The 19,374-nt window shown below is 44.3% G+C and overlaps 1 protein-coding gene across 2 annotated transcripts; it reads right to left on the bottom strand.

The window, feature by feature from the left end:
* Nucleotides 1–872: 872 nt before the first annotated feature.
* On the bottom strand, nt 873–3,411 carry LOC136494570 (PI-PLC X domain-containing protein At5g67130-like). Of its 2 annotated transcripts, none has more exons than XM_066490722.1 (9): nt 3,185–3,411; nt 2,945–3,067; nt 2,600–2,737; nt 2,400–2,498; nt 2,002–2,305; nt 1,664–1,887; nt 1,450–1,536; nt 1,242–1,342; nt 873–1,132 (listed from the first exon to the last, which is right to left on the bottom strand). In XM_066490722.1, the coding sequence occupies exons 1-8, from the start codon at nt 3,287–3,289 to the stop codon at nt 1,313–1,315; spliced, it is 1,110 nt and encodes a 369-aa protein (XP_066346819.1). In that variant the 5' UTR covers nt 3,290–3,411; the 3' UTR covers nt 873–1,132; nt 1,242–1,312. The 2 variants fall into 2 exon arrangements, with proteins under 2 accessions (XP_066346819.1, XP_066346826.1); XM_066490729.1 differs by having other exon boundaries at nt 1,459–1,536.
* Nucleotides 3,412–19,374: the final 15,963 nt, after the last annotated feature.

Below are 19,374 nucleotides of genomic sequence, written 5' to 3'. Positions count from 1 at the left end.
GCGTTGGTGTGTGCTGTAAGGGTTCTCGTCCCTTTTCTTCTCTTAATACAAAGAAACACAACTCGCCTATGTTTTCAAGAAAAAATAAAAGTTTCCCCATTCTTTATGTGCGCTTATATGATCTTAGATCTGTTGCAACTCATAGGCAGCTGCCCAGTATTAGTCCTAGTGACACTTTATAAATGTTACCACGCTCCTTCGTTAAGATAAACCCAGAGGGATGCCATCTCCCCATGGTCAAACTTCTTTTTAATACTTCATCCGATCTAAAGATGTTTTGATTTTTCTAATACATTATTTTTACAATATATCTATACATTATATATCTAAGTGCATAGCTATGAACCTAGTCAGCCAAAAGGTCTTATAATTTGGAATGAAGACAACAATTGATACACACACTCCTGGATATCCCATCGGATAATACAACAACAACAAAGCCTGTCAGTCCCAAGCAAGTTGGATAAGCTAGAGTTGAAACCCACCAAGAGTCCTAAGTCACGGTTCAGACACATCGATAGCTGCTTTCCAAGCACTCCTATTCAAACATAGATCTCTAGATATATCCCAAGCTTTTAAATCTCTTTTTATTGCCTCCCCCGTGTCAATTTTGGTCTACCTCTACCTCTCCTCACATTATTAGCTTGGCTTAGGACTCCACAATGCATTGGTGCCTCTAAAGATCTCTTTTGGACATGGACAAACCACCTCAACCGATGTTGGACAAGTTTTTCTTCAATTGGTGCTACCCCTAGGCGGTCACGTATATCATCATTCCTAACTCGATCTATTCTTGTGTGACCAAACTCGATCCATTCTTGTGTGACCACAAATCCATCGCAACATACACATTTCTACAACACTCAGTTATTATCGTATCGGATAATAACTTCTACAAAGTATATTTCTTTTTTTATCTGCATATTCAGAAATGATTCAAATCTGGACTATGAAGTCTCAGTGCTTTTCCAGTTCAAAACTAGAAGAATTGAAAGTAAACTCTCATTCACAAACATGAAACTTCTGGTTGTCTTCCATATTCCTATCGTTTACATTGTTGTATTGCTGCATCACTCCCAGGTAATCTACATTCTAATTATGTCTTCCCTTAAAACTACTATCATCACACCACCTGCATTGCAAATAATATGTTCAGAGTTGAGAGTTACAAGCATTTAAGTACAACAAGAGGATGTACGCAGCAAGAAGGTCAAGCAAAAGAAGTCTTGTCATCACCATACCAAGTAAATATTGCATTTCTGTAATCTTGCATGAATGTACCACTCCAATCAAATTCCTATTTCTTATGAACTTATGCAGAACATACTACACCGGAACCTTGCTGCAAATGGCCAAAACAAAGGGGGGTGAATTCATGTAGTGGTTAGTATATCACCAAAAGAACAATGCACATTAATCCACATAACAGGAAAAGGCATCTTGTCTAACCGAGCATGCCTTGATATCCTGGCACCCGCATAACAGTCTACCGTTGAGCAAGTCTGTGGCCTGGAATGCGCCCCCTCCGTCGCTTCTCTGCAATATTTCAGTCCAAAATAATGTCAGCCTCATCTTGTAGGAAATCTGAAAAGTCTGAACAGTGCTTCCATACACAACTAGATAAAATTTCTTGTGAAAAGATTGATTTTCATATTCCAAGTACCTTGTAGTAATCAACAGCGATAAAATTAGCCCATCGATTCCCTGCTGCGCCATAGCATGTATTCACCATGTCAACAAGACTCTGGGAATGCTGCAGACATGCTGTCAACTTCACAGGGACCGATGGGAAGTAGTTCATGAGGACCAGCGATTTAGTGTTGTCATTGAGAGGAGCAGACTCAGCACGGTTTGAGCATTTCCCAGCATCCATCCCATCATCACCATCTGAGATCAAGTGAAATAGTATGTTATATTCAAGCATACCGGTGGCGTCTAATTGAACTTCAATCTACCAAACAAAAAAGTAAAAAGAAAAAGAAACAGGAACCGATGCCTCACAATTATTCTCAACCATGAAATTCCACTGGTAAGCAATGCCTTCTGTGCTCTGCTTCGAGCTGATAGAGGTGAACACCAGGAGGCGCTGGTTGCTTGCAATCATGTCGCTGACAAGTGGCCAGTCCTGACCGCTCTGTGGCATTTTCGACACCGGGAACCAGTACTTCGACAGGCCAGAGGCGTTGAACACATTCGTTAGTCCATTCGGCGCGTGAACGTAGTCTTCTAGGATTATCGTGACGATTTCGGACGGATTTGCCGAAAGGAATGCCTCGATCTCCTTGAAAGTGTCCAGTGCAGGTTCCTACAATGACCCCCAAAGTATGGTAAAACACGGCGTAGTCTGAAATGCCTTCAGTTGAGATGCTAAGCCATGTTCAGTGAATCAGTGTACTCACGAATGCGGTGAAGTCGTTGCATTTCCCTCCACTTGAATGGCACAACCATACATCGTCTTTGAAGTCATATGTGTCGAGCATCAGTGCCCGGACTCCGTTCTGCATATATGTCATAGCAAACGCGGCGAGAATGTGAATTCCAGGTGGGGAGATGCACAGCAGGACATCTGAAATAATCAGAGAATCAGAAGGGACATTACATTCAACTGATCAGTGACCGTATCCTCCTGATTGTCAAAGGTGACGCGTGGGATTCCGGTGTGCGAAGGCTCCCCGACGATGGCGTATGAGTTGTGCGTCGTGAGGTAGGCATACTTGTTGAAGGGCAACGAGTTGTTCTGCGAGACAAAAAAGCAGAGCCGTGGATTCATTCAGGATTGCTGAATTGATTTGCAATCGATCGAGAACATATCTGGGGAGCCAGAAATCATATTAAACAAAGATAATTCGTAAACCAAACGCACAGGGCCGTAACTGCTCGCCGTCCGTTTTCCTGAACTACTAGAAGAGAAGAAACAAAGAAACGAAGCGGCGGCTAGGCTTACAATGAGCTGGAATGGGTTGGTGGCGGCGGAGCGGACGCAGTGGGAGCCGGAGAACTTGGGCTCGCAGTCGAAGCACCACTGGCCGGCGCCGCAGTCCGCGCTCGTGGAGCAGGAGTCCCCCACCTGGAAGAAGAACCCGCCAAGGCTCATCAAACCATTAATCAATCCATCCAGGGAAGATAAAAGGAGAGGATTTTCCGACGGGTTAGTAGTTCTTGACGTCCTCCGCCGCTTAATTACATTGGCAGCCGCAGGTCGGAGGAGGCCGAGCAAGAAGAAGAGGAGGAGCAGGAGCGGCGGCGCGAGCACAACCCGAACAGGCGCCTCTGTAAAGGAGCGGCCCATGTGGCCGTGTGGGTGATTGATCTCGCCTTTCCTTTTGCTGGTGCGCCGCGCCGGAGAATTCTGTCGAAAGGTGGAGAGAGAAAGAGAGCGAGAGGAACAGCGGCGAGAAAGAATAATGCCGTTCAGGATTCCTCAAGGTCTCCGTCCACCTTGGACTAATCAACAAATCAATCGTCAGAGAGAGATTGTTGGGAAGGTGGTTGGAGTGCAGGGTTAGCTTTGTCCCAAGATTTATACTAGGACTGTAGGACTGCCAGTAGATTGAGTACAGATCGCAGGTGGATTTGCAGGAACGGAAGGCAATGCTTGCCACATTCAGACGAGGAATGGCCGTGCTGATTTGGCAACTAACACTGTCAGTGCTTGTAAAATCAGATCCTCCTGCAGTAACGACCGCGCTGCTGCTATTATCTATTAATAAATGATGGATTTATTATTATTTTTGAAAAGAAAGAAGTTTGTTCGCGTCCGCCCAGGACAGCTGCCGCCGATCTCATCGTGTGAATGAACGGAAGAAATTTCGTGAACAGAACAATCGGCCGTTCGGGGTTGGTGTTGCTTCCAAGGCTCCGGTTTCGTCAGGTCACCGCTGGTTGTTGCTTCATTCAATTGCTGTGGTCAAAGTCAAAGGATGACAAAAACCCAGCTGAGCGTGAGGTCGTCAGCCCATGCAGGCAGGCGCGCGCCAGACATGAATCAGTCCTGGATACTGGCCCCGTCCCGTAACAGTAAAAAGCGGCTCTCTCCCAAAGTACTGTAGCTGAAGACTTGGAGTAAACGGCTCGGCCTTGTTTAGATTACAAGTTTTTTCACTCTCTTCATCACATCAAATCTTTGACACATGCATGGAGTATTAAATATAGATAAAAAAAATAACTAATTATATAGTTTGATTATAAATTACGAGACGAATCTTTTAAACCTAGTTAGACCATGATTGAATAATAATTGTCAAATACAAACGAAAGTACTGCAGCCAAGCCGCAGTCGTAGCCGCTTAAAAACCGGAAACAAATTCGCGCAGGCTGGCTGCACCCTCCCACGTAGTAGACTTGTTGGGAGCCGATGACACGTGTCCCAAAAAATCTATCTTATGGCTATATGGTACTCTAAAAATAAGAAACTAAAAAACTTTACCTCATGACCGTGTGATAGATTTTTTGGGACACGTGTCACCAAGCAGTTCTTGACGGCGGGAGGATACAGCCAGGCTGAAAATCGGCTCTCTCAAAAAGTACTTTAGTTAGAATAATAGCAGCAGCGCGTGGTTGATGCTGTTTTTTGTGAGAGAAAATACTGTACCATAGCTGATAAGTTGGATGATAAGTTCAGGCGAACATGGAGTTTCTATATTGATTTGCTACAAAACAATGAAAATACTCTAGAATATTTAGGTGATTTCATTTTTGTTAGATGATTTTTTTGTGTGATTTTTTGTTTTGGTGATTTCATTCGGTACCGACTTGTCCATCCAAACACAATACGAAACATCTCAAGCAGTAGAAAGTGTTTCCGGTTATAACTCAACAATTTCATGGTACCACTCACAAGCCCATCAAAACTACATGTGCATTTATGTGTAACTCTTGATAATATAGGCAAATTAACTAAAAGGGTACCCAAATTTCTTTTGTATGATTTAGGTTGTAATTAGACATGTTTTTGGCGAACTTCAGAAATTTCATTAGTATTAGCCCTCGTTCGTTTGGCATGGATTAAGGCTATGAACTATTCCGGCCAATTAACGTTAATACAAATAAGCCTATCATTCAAGCTGGAACCGTTCCAGAGTAAACGAAGAGTCCTTAATTAGTTCAAATCCAACCTTTACTTATTTAAAAGTTTCTGCAACAATTATGTTGCCGATCGATCCGCTCCTATCAAAAGGTAATCAAAATCTAAGAAAAACATAGCGGGCGAGTAGGGCATGTAGCACCGGCCGAGTGGGGCTCAAACACCCCTGCCACTTTCTCGATAATGAAGCCTTTACTTTAGCCCTTTCTAATTTCTATAGACACGGAAGACGAAAATGAGTAGCTCCAGAGATTAAAGATGACTTGAACCCTTTGGTATGATTTCTAGATTCGTGGATGAATATATATAATAGATGGAAATTCAATAAAACAAAAAATGTCTATAATGTTTTACTATGGCTAGTTCTGAATGGATATTGTGCATACAATTTACTATTATATAATCATACCATTATGTTATTCCTGGGACAATCTATGACCCGAAATGCTCCCTGTAGGGTGTTCGGCTGTCTGGAGGATGGCTTCCTAAGCATGTGCAATGGACTGACCCAACATGCCCGCGCTTCTCTATTAAAAAACAACTATTGAACGGCGATTCCCCAATCCTCCTCACTCACCCGTCGTGGCATTCTTCACCGCCGCACCACGCCATCAATCACCACAGTAGATTCCACCGCATCGCCCACCGCTCACCTTCTCCAGCACGGGGGCGCTCGCCGCGACGTTCTCCAGTTTGGGAGCACCTCGCCGCGGGCACGACACCAGCCCACCGCGACCTTCTCCAGCAGTGGGGGTGCCTCGCCGTGGGAGGCCGCATGTAACACCCTCGGTGTTACACCGTTAATCATCTACTAAAACATGTCATGAGCTCATACTTGTGTGTTAATGCATGTGGTGAAGTGAGTAGATAATGCATTGCAATTAAAACGATCAACAAAAATGCGAAACGAAAGTTGCTCCACGATTCGTACAGTTAACAATTTGGGGGTGTAAACTAATTTTTTTAACAAAAATTACTATAGAACCTATATATGAGACTTAAATAAAGTTTAAAATACAAACTTTGTAGATAACAATGCAACCCTTTGAAAGCTCTAGTTGATTTTGGTGAATTGATGAAACCCTAAGTGCTAACCTAGTTTATCAAGTGATCATGAGATAGGTAGCACACTCCAAGTGGTGAAGCAAATGAAGATCATGACATAACAATGACAATGCCATGGTGATGATCAGGTGCTTGGACTTGAAAAGAAGAAAGAGAAAAACAAAAGGCTCAAGGCAAAGGTATAAATGATAGGAGCCATTTTGTTTTGGTGATCAAGACACTTAGCGAGTGTGATCACATTTAGGATTGATAGCCGTACTATTAAGAGGAGTGAAACTCGTATCGAAATGCGGTTATCAAAGTGCCACTAGATGCTCTAACTCATTGCGTATGCATTTAGGATATAGTGGAATGCTAACACCCTTGAAAATATTTGTGAAAATATGCTAACACATGTGCACAAGGTGATACACTTGGTGGTTGGCACATTTGAGCAAGGGTGAAGAAAATAGAGTTGAAAACAAGTTAGTCACGCTGGTCACACAGTGACCAGACGCTGGTCTTGGATGGACCGGCGCGTCCGATCAGTTGCTGCTGAAGACGCACAACATCGGTCTTCGACCGGACGCTGGATGGCTGCGTCCGGTCGCACTGACGTGGCAGCACACTGAGAGGCAGTGTGTGACCGGACGTTGGGTGCGTCCGGTCAGGCTTAATCGGACGCGTCCGGTCATGCGTGGAAGCTTACTAAAATCAACCGGACGCTGAGGTCCTGCATCCTATCGTGATCTAACTAACGCGTCCGGTCGTAGCTTGTACCTTACTAGAAGCGACCGAACATTGGTGCTGAAGTGTCCGGTCAACACTTGACCATTGAGATCTGATGAATAGCGTTTGAAGCCGATGACACGTGGCAAGCATCGGGCGACCGGATGCTGAGGTCCAGCGTCCGGTCGATCTGACCGGAGCGTCCGGTCACCCCGAGCAGTACCCAGTGAAGGGGTACAATGGCTCTATTTTGTGGGGGCTTCTATTTAAGCCCCATGACCAGCTCAAGCTCACTTGCTTGGCCATTTGCATTGACATAGCAACCTTGTGAGCTTAGTCAAAGTCCTCCCACTCATCTCCATCATTGATTCAACATCTTTGTGAGATTGGGAGTGAATCCAAGTGCATTGCTTGAGTGTTTGCATCTAGAGACACTCGGTGTTCATGTTTCACTGCGAGATTCGCTTGTTACTCTTGGTGGTTGCCGCCACCTAGACGGCTTGGAGCAGCGAGGATTGTCGAGCGAAGGTTGGTGATTGTCTCCGGCTCCGATCGTGGTGATTGTGAGGGGTTCTTGACCTTTCCTCGGTGAAGAGCCAAAAGGTACTCTAGTAAATTGCTTGTGGCTTGTGTGATCCTCATCTTGTGTTGGTTGTGTGGCACTCTATTAAGGGTTTGGCATGTGATGCCAATTAGCGCATAAACCTCCAAGTGAGTGAATCGCCACAACGAGGACTAGCTTGCCGGCAAGCAAGTGAACCTCGGTAAAAAATTATTGTGTCATCATTTGATTCTAAGGTGATTGATCTTTATTGGTATTCATCCTTGTGATTGATTGGTTCACTCCTCGACACGGCGGTATAACCATCTTGCTCATTCTCTTTACATTACCGCAAACTAATTATCAAGCTCTTTAGTGTAGCTAGTTGTGAGAGCTTGTTAGTTTGGTTAGTGTGGCTCTTTAGTTAGCCTTTGAGAGTACACTAACTTAGTGTAGTGCCTTAGTCATTGTGTGGTTAGAAACAATAGAAACTAGAATTGTGGTAGTGTCGATGTTTCACCACCGATAGCCTGCCACGGGGGTACCTGGGGCAGTATGTTCAGGCTTCAGCGTATGCGGAACTTGACGGTAAACGCAAGAGACAGTCGATTTATCCTGGTTCGGGCCCTCGACTATGATCGAGTAATAACCCTACGTCCAGTCGGCGTTAGCCTTTGCGTTGGATTGATTGTAAAGTGTTGTGTTGTCGTCAAAATCATGTCTCTAGGAACCCTGTCCTCCTTTATATAGTCAGGAGGTCAGAATCCTAGTCGATTTACAATGAGAGTTCCTAGTAGGATTATAGAATAATACTACTACTAAGATTACATGGGAAAAATTCTAGTTAGACTAGATCCTCTCCCTTCCTTGCTGGGTATCCCGTGGGTCCCGCACCAACAAGCCCCCAAGCACTTCATGGTTGAGCTCTGGAAGCCTCGTCTTGTTCCTTCAGGTCTTGTTGAGCAGGAACAAGCGTCGTCCGAGTGCTTTCTTGAGCGAAACCGTGTAGCCCTTCATGAGATCTTCGTGTGGTGTGTACCTTTTTGAAGAAAAAAGTACTCCCATTTGGGTGTAGCCCCCGAGCCTCTTGCTATTTGGCACAAGGAGCTGGAGGGTCTTCTCTTGAAATCGCTCTGATTCTTCATCGAAGGGCTCCTAAGCATATACCCGGGTTCTTTATCAAAAAGAGCTTGGATATAGCTATGTCTGCCCTGAGACTATCCGGTGTAGATCAACACCATATCCAGCATCACATCGGACTTGGGTAGACAGATGTCTGCTGGCCTTCTCTGCTCCATGTTGTCCCACCGTGCTGCTGATTTCTGCCTTGGATGCACTGCGTCCATCCTTTGAAGAAAATAGTATAGCCGAGTGCGGTTTGTTCTACCAAGTAGCAATTTGGAACACGTAGTCGTTCCGGAGTCTAGCTGTGTCTGGGTTCCTCTTTGCTACCTTGCTTATCGTAGTACCGAGTTCGTTGGGTCTTGTAAGATGTGTAATCTTCTATTTTTTTGAAACCATTTATAATGGAAAGAATCTTGTCTTCTAAGTTATCATTCTTTATTCTGCTGATGTCCCGGTTGTTTATGAGATTCTCTAGTTCTTTCTATAAGGACCGGGTTGTTGCGTTCCTTGTGAGGTAACCCTTCATTGCTTCATGGATGATGAGTTCTTTTTGTAGCAATATGATAACTCCGCCGTGGTGCTGGATGGATAAGTCTAAAATCTGCCCGTTAAATTGTACCATTGTGTGGATTTGTGCCGTCCGTCATTTTAGCTGTGTCAGTAAATGGACCGTTGTGTCCTCATGCCATGTTAAAAACGGGCCTAGTGGGCCATGTTTTTACTGGTGTAAAATCTATTTAAGGGCCTTTCCTCTTCTTTTTCTTTACTGCCCTGATTTTCCCTTGAAACCCTAGTCTTCAAACTTCCGCCGCCGCCATTGTTGCCGTCATCTGAGTGCCGCTGTCCAAATCATCATTGCCTCCTAGTTCTTTATTGCTCCCACTAGTATATGGGTAGGAAGAAATCAGCGAGCAAGTCCCAAGCAGCCTTTGTAGACAAGGAGGCATCACTTTCCGTGATTGAGAATCAAGAGTTTATGGCCATGAGGGCTGCTCAAAAGATTTGGCTGGCTCCAACAACGACTGAAGATTAGCTTCATGAGCTTGTTAGCGATGGTCTGATTTAGAGCAAGGATATTGCTGATTGGAGAGCTCTAGGCAAGCATCGAGTCCCTCCAGGTCCTGGTGAGATTATTCTTTTCGTCTACTTTATCCATGCCGGACTCTGCCTTCCTGCTTCTGCTTTTCTTCACCGATTTCTCAACTATTTTGGGATTAGCCTTAACCATCTTGCTCCTAATGCTATCCTTCATCTTTCTATTTTCGTTCATCTTTGTGAAACTTTCCTTGGAATTCCTCCTTCTCTTTCTCTCTTTCGTTACTTCTTTCGTCTGAAGCCACAACCCCACCGTGATGACACCAATGTTCTTGGTGGCTGCGGGATTCAGTTTTGCCAGGGTCTTAAGAGCAAATTCTTTGACTATGACCTGGTTGATTCTGTGAGGGATTGGCATGCCGACTGGTTTTATGCCGCCAATTTGATTCCTCCTCTTTCCGTTCATTCTGGATCTGGTCCCTTGGTTAATGACCGATGGGAAAAGAATCCTATGATGATGGCTGAGGTCCAGGCGATCAAGTGATTTCTTGAGAGGATTTGTACTCTGAAACAGCAAGGCTTGACCGGCTTCGAGATTATTTCTAGTTTTCTTTGCCGCCGAGTTCAACCTTTGAAGGAGCAAGAAAATTACGGTTTTGAGTACTCTGGGTGGATGACCCTTCTTGTATGGTCCCTACCCTTGAGTTGACTGATGAGGAGGTGCTCGAGCATCTTTAGAAGATGTTGAAAGGAGTAAGCGTCGTCCCGCTTGCTGTCCTTGAGTACAGTGCTAACAACTCGCCCCCTGCTATGAGTTGTTCTTTTCTTATGTGGGTACTTTTGTGTGTCTTTTGTTGTATCCACTTTTTGCTTAATCTTCCTTATCTTGTTGTTTTACTCTTTTATAGGAATCGGGGTGTAATTTCGCTGATCCAATTCCCCTTGATGATTGCCCTGCAAATGTGGAGGCTGGGGATAGTCTTGCTGGGGCATCCTTGACCAGTAAGTTTCAAACCACCACAATATTTCCTGGCATTTCTTCCACAAACCTTGATGTATATGTAGAGTATGTTCCTCATCTAGTTCCTCGAGCTCCTTATACTATTGGAAAGAGGGGGTGAGCGGATAGTTCTTCTTCTGCTCTATCTGCTGCCAAGAAGTCTCGCCAGTCGAGTACTCGTCCAAGTACTCTAGTTGTAGCTAGCATACTCTTAGGTAAGCATATTAATACGCTCTGTCCTTTTGTTGTTTGTTTTTATCTTTGGCCGAGTACTTTTGTCCTTTTTCAGCTAGTGCTATGGTGGCCTTGGTTGAGAGTGAGGAAGAAGAGGATGATGATGCCGCCCTTGTTACTCGTCGGTGAGTTGTTTTCTTGTTTTCCTGTTGTTGAACCCCTCTTTTTGTTTTGACTTTGGTTTTGTTCTCTTGTAGTAAGCGGTCATCGGGTTTGAGTTCTTCTGGGGCTCCAGTTCCGGCCGTGCCGCTCCTGTCGTAGGGTGGCGGTGATGTTTTTGCCGCTATAGTTCCCCCTCTTAGGTCCTCTGTTGGTTTTCTGAAGAAGAGGGTAGCTGAGTGAGTGATTCCTTGTTATACTTCTTTGCTTCTATTTTCTTTTTCCTGACTCATATTCTTATCGTTGAGTTTTCTTATCATCTTGGAGACCCTCGCCTTCTCTTACTCCTCAGCTGCCCTCTTGTCAGTCCTCTGGTGTGCCCCCGCATACTGAGTCAAAGGACTCGGAAAGTACGGTCGGTGAGGTGGCTGTGAGGAAGACGGGGCCCCCTGGTGATCATGCTGCTTTGGATCTGCTAACTCTGGGCGTGACCGTGGCTGTGGGGGTGGATCCATCTGAGGAGGTAGCCAGGGCTTCCCAGGATACAGCCCTGGTTTTGCCTTCTTTACCTGTGTCAGCTTCTCCTTCTGCCTCTCTTGGTACCGGTGCTCCACGTTTGGATGATGATGTGTTGCATCAATTTGATGCTACTCATCGGTTGTCAAAGCTGACCGCTGCCTGGGGAAACTTGGCGATCTTTGCGACTTCTTTTGGGGAAAAGCTCCAGGTAAGTTTTTCTGAAGTTCTTTCTTTGGATGTTGGTCTTTCTTCTACCCTTATGTCTTGTTTTTCTCTCTCTCTTTTTGCTTAGTCTTTTTCTTGTGATCATACCAGCTTCTTTTTCTCGTCTGAAATCGAGAAAAAGTTGTCTTCTGAGGTGAGTACCCTAAAGGCAGAGCTTGACCTCTGTCGGGCCGAGTTGGAGACCGAGCGTCAGACGCATCAGAAGGAGGAGAAGGCTCTCCGTGCTCAGGTGGTTGAGGCAGAAAAGCAAAGGGATGCAGCTGCCTAGGAGGCCTTGAAAAATGTGGAGGCCATGAAGAAAGAGTGCACTGGTATTGTGAGTTCTTTTTCATTTCCTTTTGTATTCAAATTTCCCTTTCTGCTGACTTGTTTTTTGTTGCCTGGTCTAGCTCTCCGAGTTGAAAAGCAAAAGCTCTTAGAGGGTATTGAGGAGATGAAGACACTTGTTCATACTAACCACAATAGGGCTGAGGAGGTAATTACTCGAGCTAGAGAAGAACTCGTGCTTGCTAAGTTGATTAGGCATGGAGCTGACAGGGATCTTGTGCAGGCCCAAAAAACTATCGAAGTCTTGACTGGCAAGTTGGCGACGGCTACTGAGAATTGGAATGCTTTGTGGAAATCTTTTTAGTTAGTAGCCGACCTTCTCTAGACTCCAGCAGATGATGGTCAACCTTGGGCTCAGTTTATTCCCCAAGTGTCGACCCGTTTCCAGGAGTTCATGAAGAGGTGCGCCCAACTGTGTACCAGAAATGTTCTTGCCTAGGTCCGGGTTCTTTCTCTAGAGTTTCCTTTGTCCAAGGTTGCTGATGAAGCTGAGAGTCAAGAATATCTGGATGCTGTTGAGAAGGTGGAGCCTGAGGTCAAAGATTTAGCCAGGAGGATTGTTAATAATCTTAACATTGCTATTTCTTCTCCTAATGACAATGCTTGATGTAATTGACCTTTGTACTCTAGCTTCTGTAATAGAACACTATACTTCTTTTTGAATGAAGATTGAATGAAGATTCTTTATTTTTTGTTGATGTCTTCTTTGCCTGTATTTCTTTGTCTTGTAAACAACCCGGTTTAGGTAAATCGTTGTCTTGACAAACTTTCTTGATCTGTCGAGTGCTTTTCTGGCTTTTGTTTGTGCCGTGTAAACAACTTGGTATATGTAGATTGATGTCTTGACAGACTTCCTTGATTTGTTGAGTGCTTGTCTAGCTTTCGTTTATGACTTGTAAACAACTCGGTATAAATCATTGTCTTGACAAACTTTGTGTTCTTGTTAGTACTAAAAAGTATCTTCAGCTTCTTCTTTTCGGCTTAACTCAAGATGTGGTCAGCATCTGGTCCTTTCCTTGGTTGCAAAAACATCCTAGGATCGACAAGCCTCTAAGCACTTCATGGTTGAGTTCTGGAAGCCTCGTCTTGTTCCTTTAGGTCCTGCCGAGTACGAACAAGTGTCGTCTGAGTGCTTTCCTGAGCGAAACCATGTAGCACTTCTTGGGATCTTCTGAGTGTAGCCCTCGAACCTCTTGATATTTGGAACAAGGAGCTGGAGGGTCTTGTCTTGAAATTGCTCTGATTTATGCTCAGGCTTAGTTTTAGTCGCTTTGCTTTTTGGTTCGGGTGTTAGCTTATTAGATATCCTCATCGGCGGGCTCAAGCATCTTTTCAGCTCTTTTGCTCTCAGCCGGTATGCTTAGGCATATTTTCAGCCATTTTGCTTTTTGGTTTGGGTGTTAGCTTATTAGCTACCCTCATCGGTGGGCTCAAGCATCTTTTTAGCTCTTTTGCACTCGGCCAGTATGCTCAGACATATTTTTAGCTATTTTGCTTTTTGGTTTGGGTGTTAGCTTATTAGCTACCCTCATCGGTGGGCTCAAGCATCTTTTCAGCTCTTTTGCTCTCGGCCGGTATGCTCAGGCGTATTTTCAGCCATTTTGCTTTTTGGTTCGGGTGTTAGCTTATTAGCTACCCACATCGGCGGGCTCAAGCATCTTTTCAGCTCTTTTGCTCTCGGCCGATATGCTTATTGGAAACAACTCGGTGAAAGCCATAATAAGACATATATTGTCGAAAAACCATCTTTATTGATCATGAACGTTGATAAGCCATAATAATGCATATGTTGTTGAGGAACACCATCTTTATTGATCATGATCATTGATCTGCTGTGGTTTGTATATATATTCTTCCTTGAGTTGTTTTCATGCGTAGAATCTTCTTAGCTGGTTGATGTGCCATGTATTATTGACTTCTTTTCCATCTTTAGTTATCAACTTGTACGTGCTTGGTCTGGTGACTTTTGTGATAATAAAAGGACCTTCCCATGGACTGAGTAGTTTATGGCGTCTGTCAGTTTTTTATATTCTTCTTAGTACTAGGTCTTCAACTTGTAGTGATCGAGGCTAGGTATTCTTGTTGTAGTGGCGTCTTAATCCTTGGAGGTATCTTGCTGATTGAAGGGTAGCGTTTACTCTGACTTCTTCTATACTATCGAGCTCTAATCTTTAGGTGTGTTCTGCTTCTCCTTCGTTATATTGTTCTATCCTTAGTGACGTCTAGATCAAGTCGGCAGGTAGTACGGCTTATGATCCGTAAACTAGGAAGAAAGGTGAGTATCCGGTGGCTCTGCTTATTTGAGTCCATAGCCCCCATACGACCTTGGGTAATTCTTCAATCCATTTTGATCCATAGTCCACTAGTTCTTCATACAATCTTGGTTTTAATGCAGCTAGTATGAGTCCATTAGCCCTTTCTACCTGTCCGTTGGCCTCTGGATGTGCGACTGATGCGTAATCTATACTAAAGCTGTAGTCCTGTGCCCAACTTTGGAATTCTGTGGCTGTGGAGGGAGAACTCAAATCTGTGATGATTCGATTGGGCATGCCGAAGCAGTGCATAATGTCTTGGATGAACTCGACTGCTTTGGCTACGCTGTATTTTGCGAGTGGTTTGTATTCAATCCACTTGGTGAACTTGTCAATTGCTACGAAGATGTACTCAAAACCGCCTTTTGCTTTCTTGAGAGGTCCTACTTGATCTAGCCCCTAGCAGGAGAAAGGCCAAGCGGGTGGGATGCAGATGAGATTGTGAGCTGGCACATGAGCTTGTCTTGCAAACATTTGACAACCTTTGCATCTTCTGACAAGTTCTTCTACGTCTTTCAAAGAGGTTGGCCAGTAGAATCCGGTGCGGAATGCTTTACCGACTAGTGTTCTTGAAGCGGCGTGATTTCCACAGCAACCTGAGTGTATTTCATCTAGGATCTCTTTGCCCTCTTCAAATGAGACATATTTTAGGAGTACTCCTGATGATGCGGCTCTTCTGTAGAGCTTGTCTCCCACTAGGACATAGTTCTTGCTTCTGCGAACAACTCGGGTAGCTTTCTCTTTATCCGCTGGCAACTTGTTCTCTTTGATGTAATCAATAAAAACCTGGGTCCATGAAGTGGTGATTACCAAAATCTGGGTGCCTTTAGCTAAGATTTCAGGGGTTATCTCATCGAGTTGTTTGATAGAGGGAGATGATAACTCCTCTATGAATGCACCGGGTGGGACCTTTGCCCTGTCCGATCCAAGCTTGGTGAGGACGTCTGCCGCAATATTAGAATCGCGTAGGACATGTAGAATTTCTAATCCTTGAAAATATTTTTTGAGCTTTCATATTTTAGCACAGTAAGCACCCATGTTTTCTTTGGTGCAATCCCAATCTTTGTTGACTTGATTGATGACTACTGCTGAATCGCCATATACGAGTGAACGCTTGATTCCGAGGGTAATTGCCACTCGTAGCCCATGGATGAGGGCTTCGTATTCTGCTTCATTGTTTGTAGCTTGCTATAATATCTGAAGGACATACTTGAGTTGTTTTTCATTTGGAGAAATGAGGAGAACGCCTGCACTGGCTCTGCCTAGCTTGAGTGATCCATCAAAGTACATCTTCCAATGATCAAGGATGGTATTTGACATAGGTTGTTGAATTTCTATCCACTCGGCAACAAAATCAGTCAGGGCTTGAGATTTAATTGCCTTCCATGGGGTAAAATCGATATTGAGAGCACCAAGTTCAACTGCCCACTTAGATATGCGCCCTGTTGCATCTCTGTTGTGTAGGATGTCTCCGAGTGGGAAATCTGTCACCATGATAATTTTGTGGCTTTCAAAATAGTGGTGAAGCTTGCATGAAGTGATCAGGAGGGCATAGAGTAGTTTTTGCACATGCAGGTACTGGATTTTTGATTCTGACAGTACTTCGCTAATGTAGTATACGGGGCATTATACTTTATATACACGCCCTTCTTCTTCTCTTTCTACGACAATCGCTATGCTGATCACAGTAGAAGTTGCCACAATGTACAGCATCATGTCTTTGTATTTCTTTGCAGGTGTGAGAATGGGCGAGGAGGTGAGGTATGCCTTAAGCTTCTTGAAAGCTTTGTTGGCTTCTTCTGTCCACTTGAACTTGTCTATCTTCTTTAGCAGTTTAAAGAAAGGTAACCCTTTTTTGCTGAGTCTTGATATGAAACGATTGAGGGCCGCCATGCAGCCTGTTAGTTTCTGCACATCTTTGACACTTCGAGGATGGCCCATCTCTGTTATCGCTCGAATTTGCTTGGCTCTTGCTTTGATTCCGCGATGACTGACCAAGAATCCGAGTAGTTGTCCTGAAGGAACTCTGAATACACACTTGTTTGGGTTCAATTTCCACCTCCATCTTTTTAGGTTTTCAAAGGTTTGCTTTAAGTCTTCAATTAGTGTATCCATGTTCTTTGTCTTTACTACTACGTCATCCACGTATGCCTCTATGTTTTCCCCGATCTGATCACCAAGGCATATTTGGATAGCTCTTTGGTAAGTGGCACCAGCATTCTTGAGTCCAAATGACATGGTTTTGTAGCAGTAGGCACCGAACGGAGTGATGAAAGATGTCTTGCTCTGGTCTTGTTCCTTTAATGCGATATGGTGATATCCTGAATAGCAATCAAGGAAGGATAATAGGGCAAATCCTGCTATTGAATCAACTATCTGATCAATGCGTGGTAGCCTGAACGGATCTTTTGGGCAGTGTTTGTTGAGATCTATGTAGTCGACACACATGCGCCACTCGTCCGTATTCTTTTTCTGTACTAGAACTGGGTTTGCTAGCAATCTGGATGGAGGATTTCTCTGATGAATCCGGCTGCCATTAGCTTTGTGATTTCTTTTTTAATTGCTGCCTTCTTGTCAGGTGAGAATCGTCATAGCCGTTGCTTCATAGGCTTGGAGCCTTCATTGATATCAATTCTGTGCTCAGCCAACTCTCTTGGGACACCTGGCATGTCGACCGCCTTTCAAGCGAAGATATCTTTGTTGTCCCAAAGAAAGTTGGTGAGAGCGAGTTCCTATTTTGCCGAGAGGTGGGCGCTGATGGTTGCCATTTTGGAGGGATCACCGGTGCCCAGGTCGATTTGCTTGACGTCGGCTTCTTTTGGTGGTGCGAGGATGCTAGGTTTTTTAGCCGGTATCTCTAGCTCTTCTGGGCTTATTTCTGCTACGATAATGGCTATTTCTTTTCTACCATCGGCGGCTTGTGCTTTTGCTGCAATTTGGATTGCCTGAATGTCACAGTCAAAAGCGCACTTCAAATCACTCCATAGAGAAAGGACACCGTTAGGCCCTGGCATCTTAAGCAATAGGTACGGATAATGCGGTATCGCCATGAATTTTGCTAGTGCTGGGTGCCCGAGGATTGCGTGATATGATGAATCGAAGTCTGCAACTTCAAACTTGATGAACTCTATATGGTAGTTCGAGGGAGTCCCAAAAGTAACCGGTAGAGTGATTTGTCCAAGTGGCATCGCTGCCTTGCCGGGTACTATGCCATAAAAATGGGTGCTCGTTGGTGTAATCATCCCAGCGAGTTGTAGTCCCATCTTCCTTAGAGTTACTAAAAAAATGATGTTGAGTACGACTCCCCCGTCAATTAGTACTTTTGTGACAGTCATACTAGCAATAGTTGGATCTAGAACTAGTGGGTAATGGCCTACGTTTCCTATGCTAGTCCATTGGTCTTCTGTTGAAAATTGGATTGGATACTGTGACCAATTGAGATATCTTGGTGTAGCCGGTTCTGCTGCCATGATGGTTCGTAGTGCTAGCTTTTCTTGATGTTTGCTTCTAGAATCTAGAACCCCGGTAAAGATTACTGCTACTGTCCCCCTGGATTTTTGAAATCCCTTATCTTCGTGGTTGTCTTCTTCTTTTTTTGATTGCCTTCTTTGATATTCTCTTTACTATCTTTTCTTGTGTATCGATCTTTGAAGGTGTAGCAATCTCCGATGGTGTGATTTCCTTTGGGGTGCAAGATGCAATGCATGTTTTCAATGTCGTCATACCTTCTGGGCTTGGGAAACTTCCTTGATTTGTCAGTAACCACTACGGTGTTGTCTGGTCTACGTTTTCTCTCTTGATGTCTGTTGTTTTGATGATTTTGCTTGTCCGGGTTGTCTTGGTTGTTTCTATCCGGGAACCTTTCTCGTGTCTTCTTCTCCGCAGTAATCATCTTTTCTATTGTTCGTCTGAATTCTTCATTGTTTCTCGGGTTTTCTTTGTAGAAGTCTTGTAATTGCCACCTAGCCATGATTCCGTGAGAGAAAGCTTCAATTACTTCCCATTCGGTGATGTCATGTACTTGAGCTCGTAGTTCGCCAAATCATCGATAGTAATTTCTGAGACTTTCACCTCCTTTCTACTTGAGTCCTTTTAACTCTATGTGGGTGATTGGGTATGTAATGATACCCACAAAATTTTCACAGAAAGCTCTTTGCAAGTCCTCCCAATTTCTGATTGATCCTGATTCAATTTGTCAAACCATTGAAGGGGCATGGTTTCTAGGGCCATGGGAAAGAACAAGGTCTTGATATCATCATCTCCTCTAGCCAATTCAATCGATTGCGAGTAAATCCTGAGCCACTGCCTTGGTTCAGTCTTGCCATCATACTTGGAGTGGTTGGACGGCTTGAACTTGTGAGGCAGTCGTATTGAAGCAAGTCTATTTGCAAAACAGGGAATCTATCATGTGTTCTAGCTTCTATGTATTCTGATTCAGCACCCCCTTCTTGCCAACTGTTGTCTTGGTGAGAGTAGTTCTACGTGGCTGTCCGAGTAGGTGCTTTGCTTCTGACCTTTCTTGGTTGTTCGACTCAGTCGTTTTGACTACAGTCTCTTCTACTTTCTCTGTTGTGACTTCCACTTAGTCCAAGTCTCTCGAAAGCAGACTTCCTTTGATTTTGATCTTCCTGCTCATGAGATGTTGACCTAGCAGGTAGTTTTGAGCGGGTCCTTCTGTCGTGTGTCCTTAGGACTATTGACCAGAAAAAGTCCCGGAGCTGTTCTTGTTTTTCACTGGGATATGAGGTCGCTCTGAGTTCTTCTAGTGCTTCTCAGATCTTACCGTAGGGAGTATTCGCCGCGCGTCCTTCTTTGACCTCTCACTCTGATTTTCTTCTATTGTACTTAGCTAGATCTGACTCATATCTGATCCAAGCTTCCTTGCACTGCCTAGCACGGTGTTGACGTCCTTGTTTCAATTTGTTCTTTCTCTCTCTAGCTTTCCTCTAACTCTTGGTCTCACCATCATGTCCCTAGGTAAAGGGTGATATGTTGGACTTAGATTCATCTGATGACCTGACATCGAGTGCTTCTAGGGGGACCAATGGTGATCGAGGGCGGCGAACCATGAGTACTTCTCGTGTGTGAATTGTTCCGCTAT

The sequence above is a fragment of the Miscanthus floridulus genome, chromosome 1 (assembly GCF_019320115.1).
Source record: "Miscanthus floridulus cultivar M001 chromosome 1, ASM1932011v1, whole genome shotgun sequence".
Classification (NCBI taxonomy): Eukaryota; Viridiplantae; Streptophyta; class Magnoliopsida; order Poales; family Poaceae; genus Miscanthus; species Miscanthus floridulus.
This window is presented reverse-complemented; position numbering and strand designations above follow the sequence as displayed.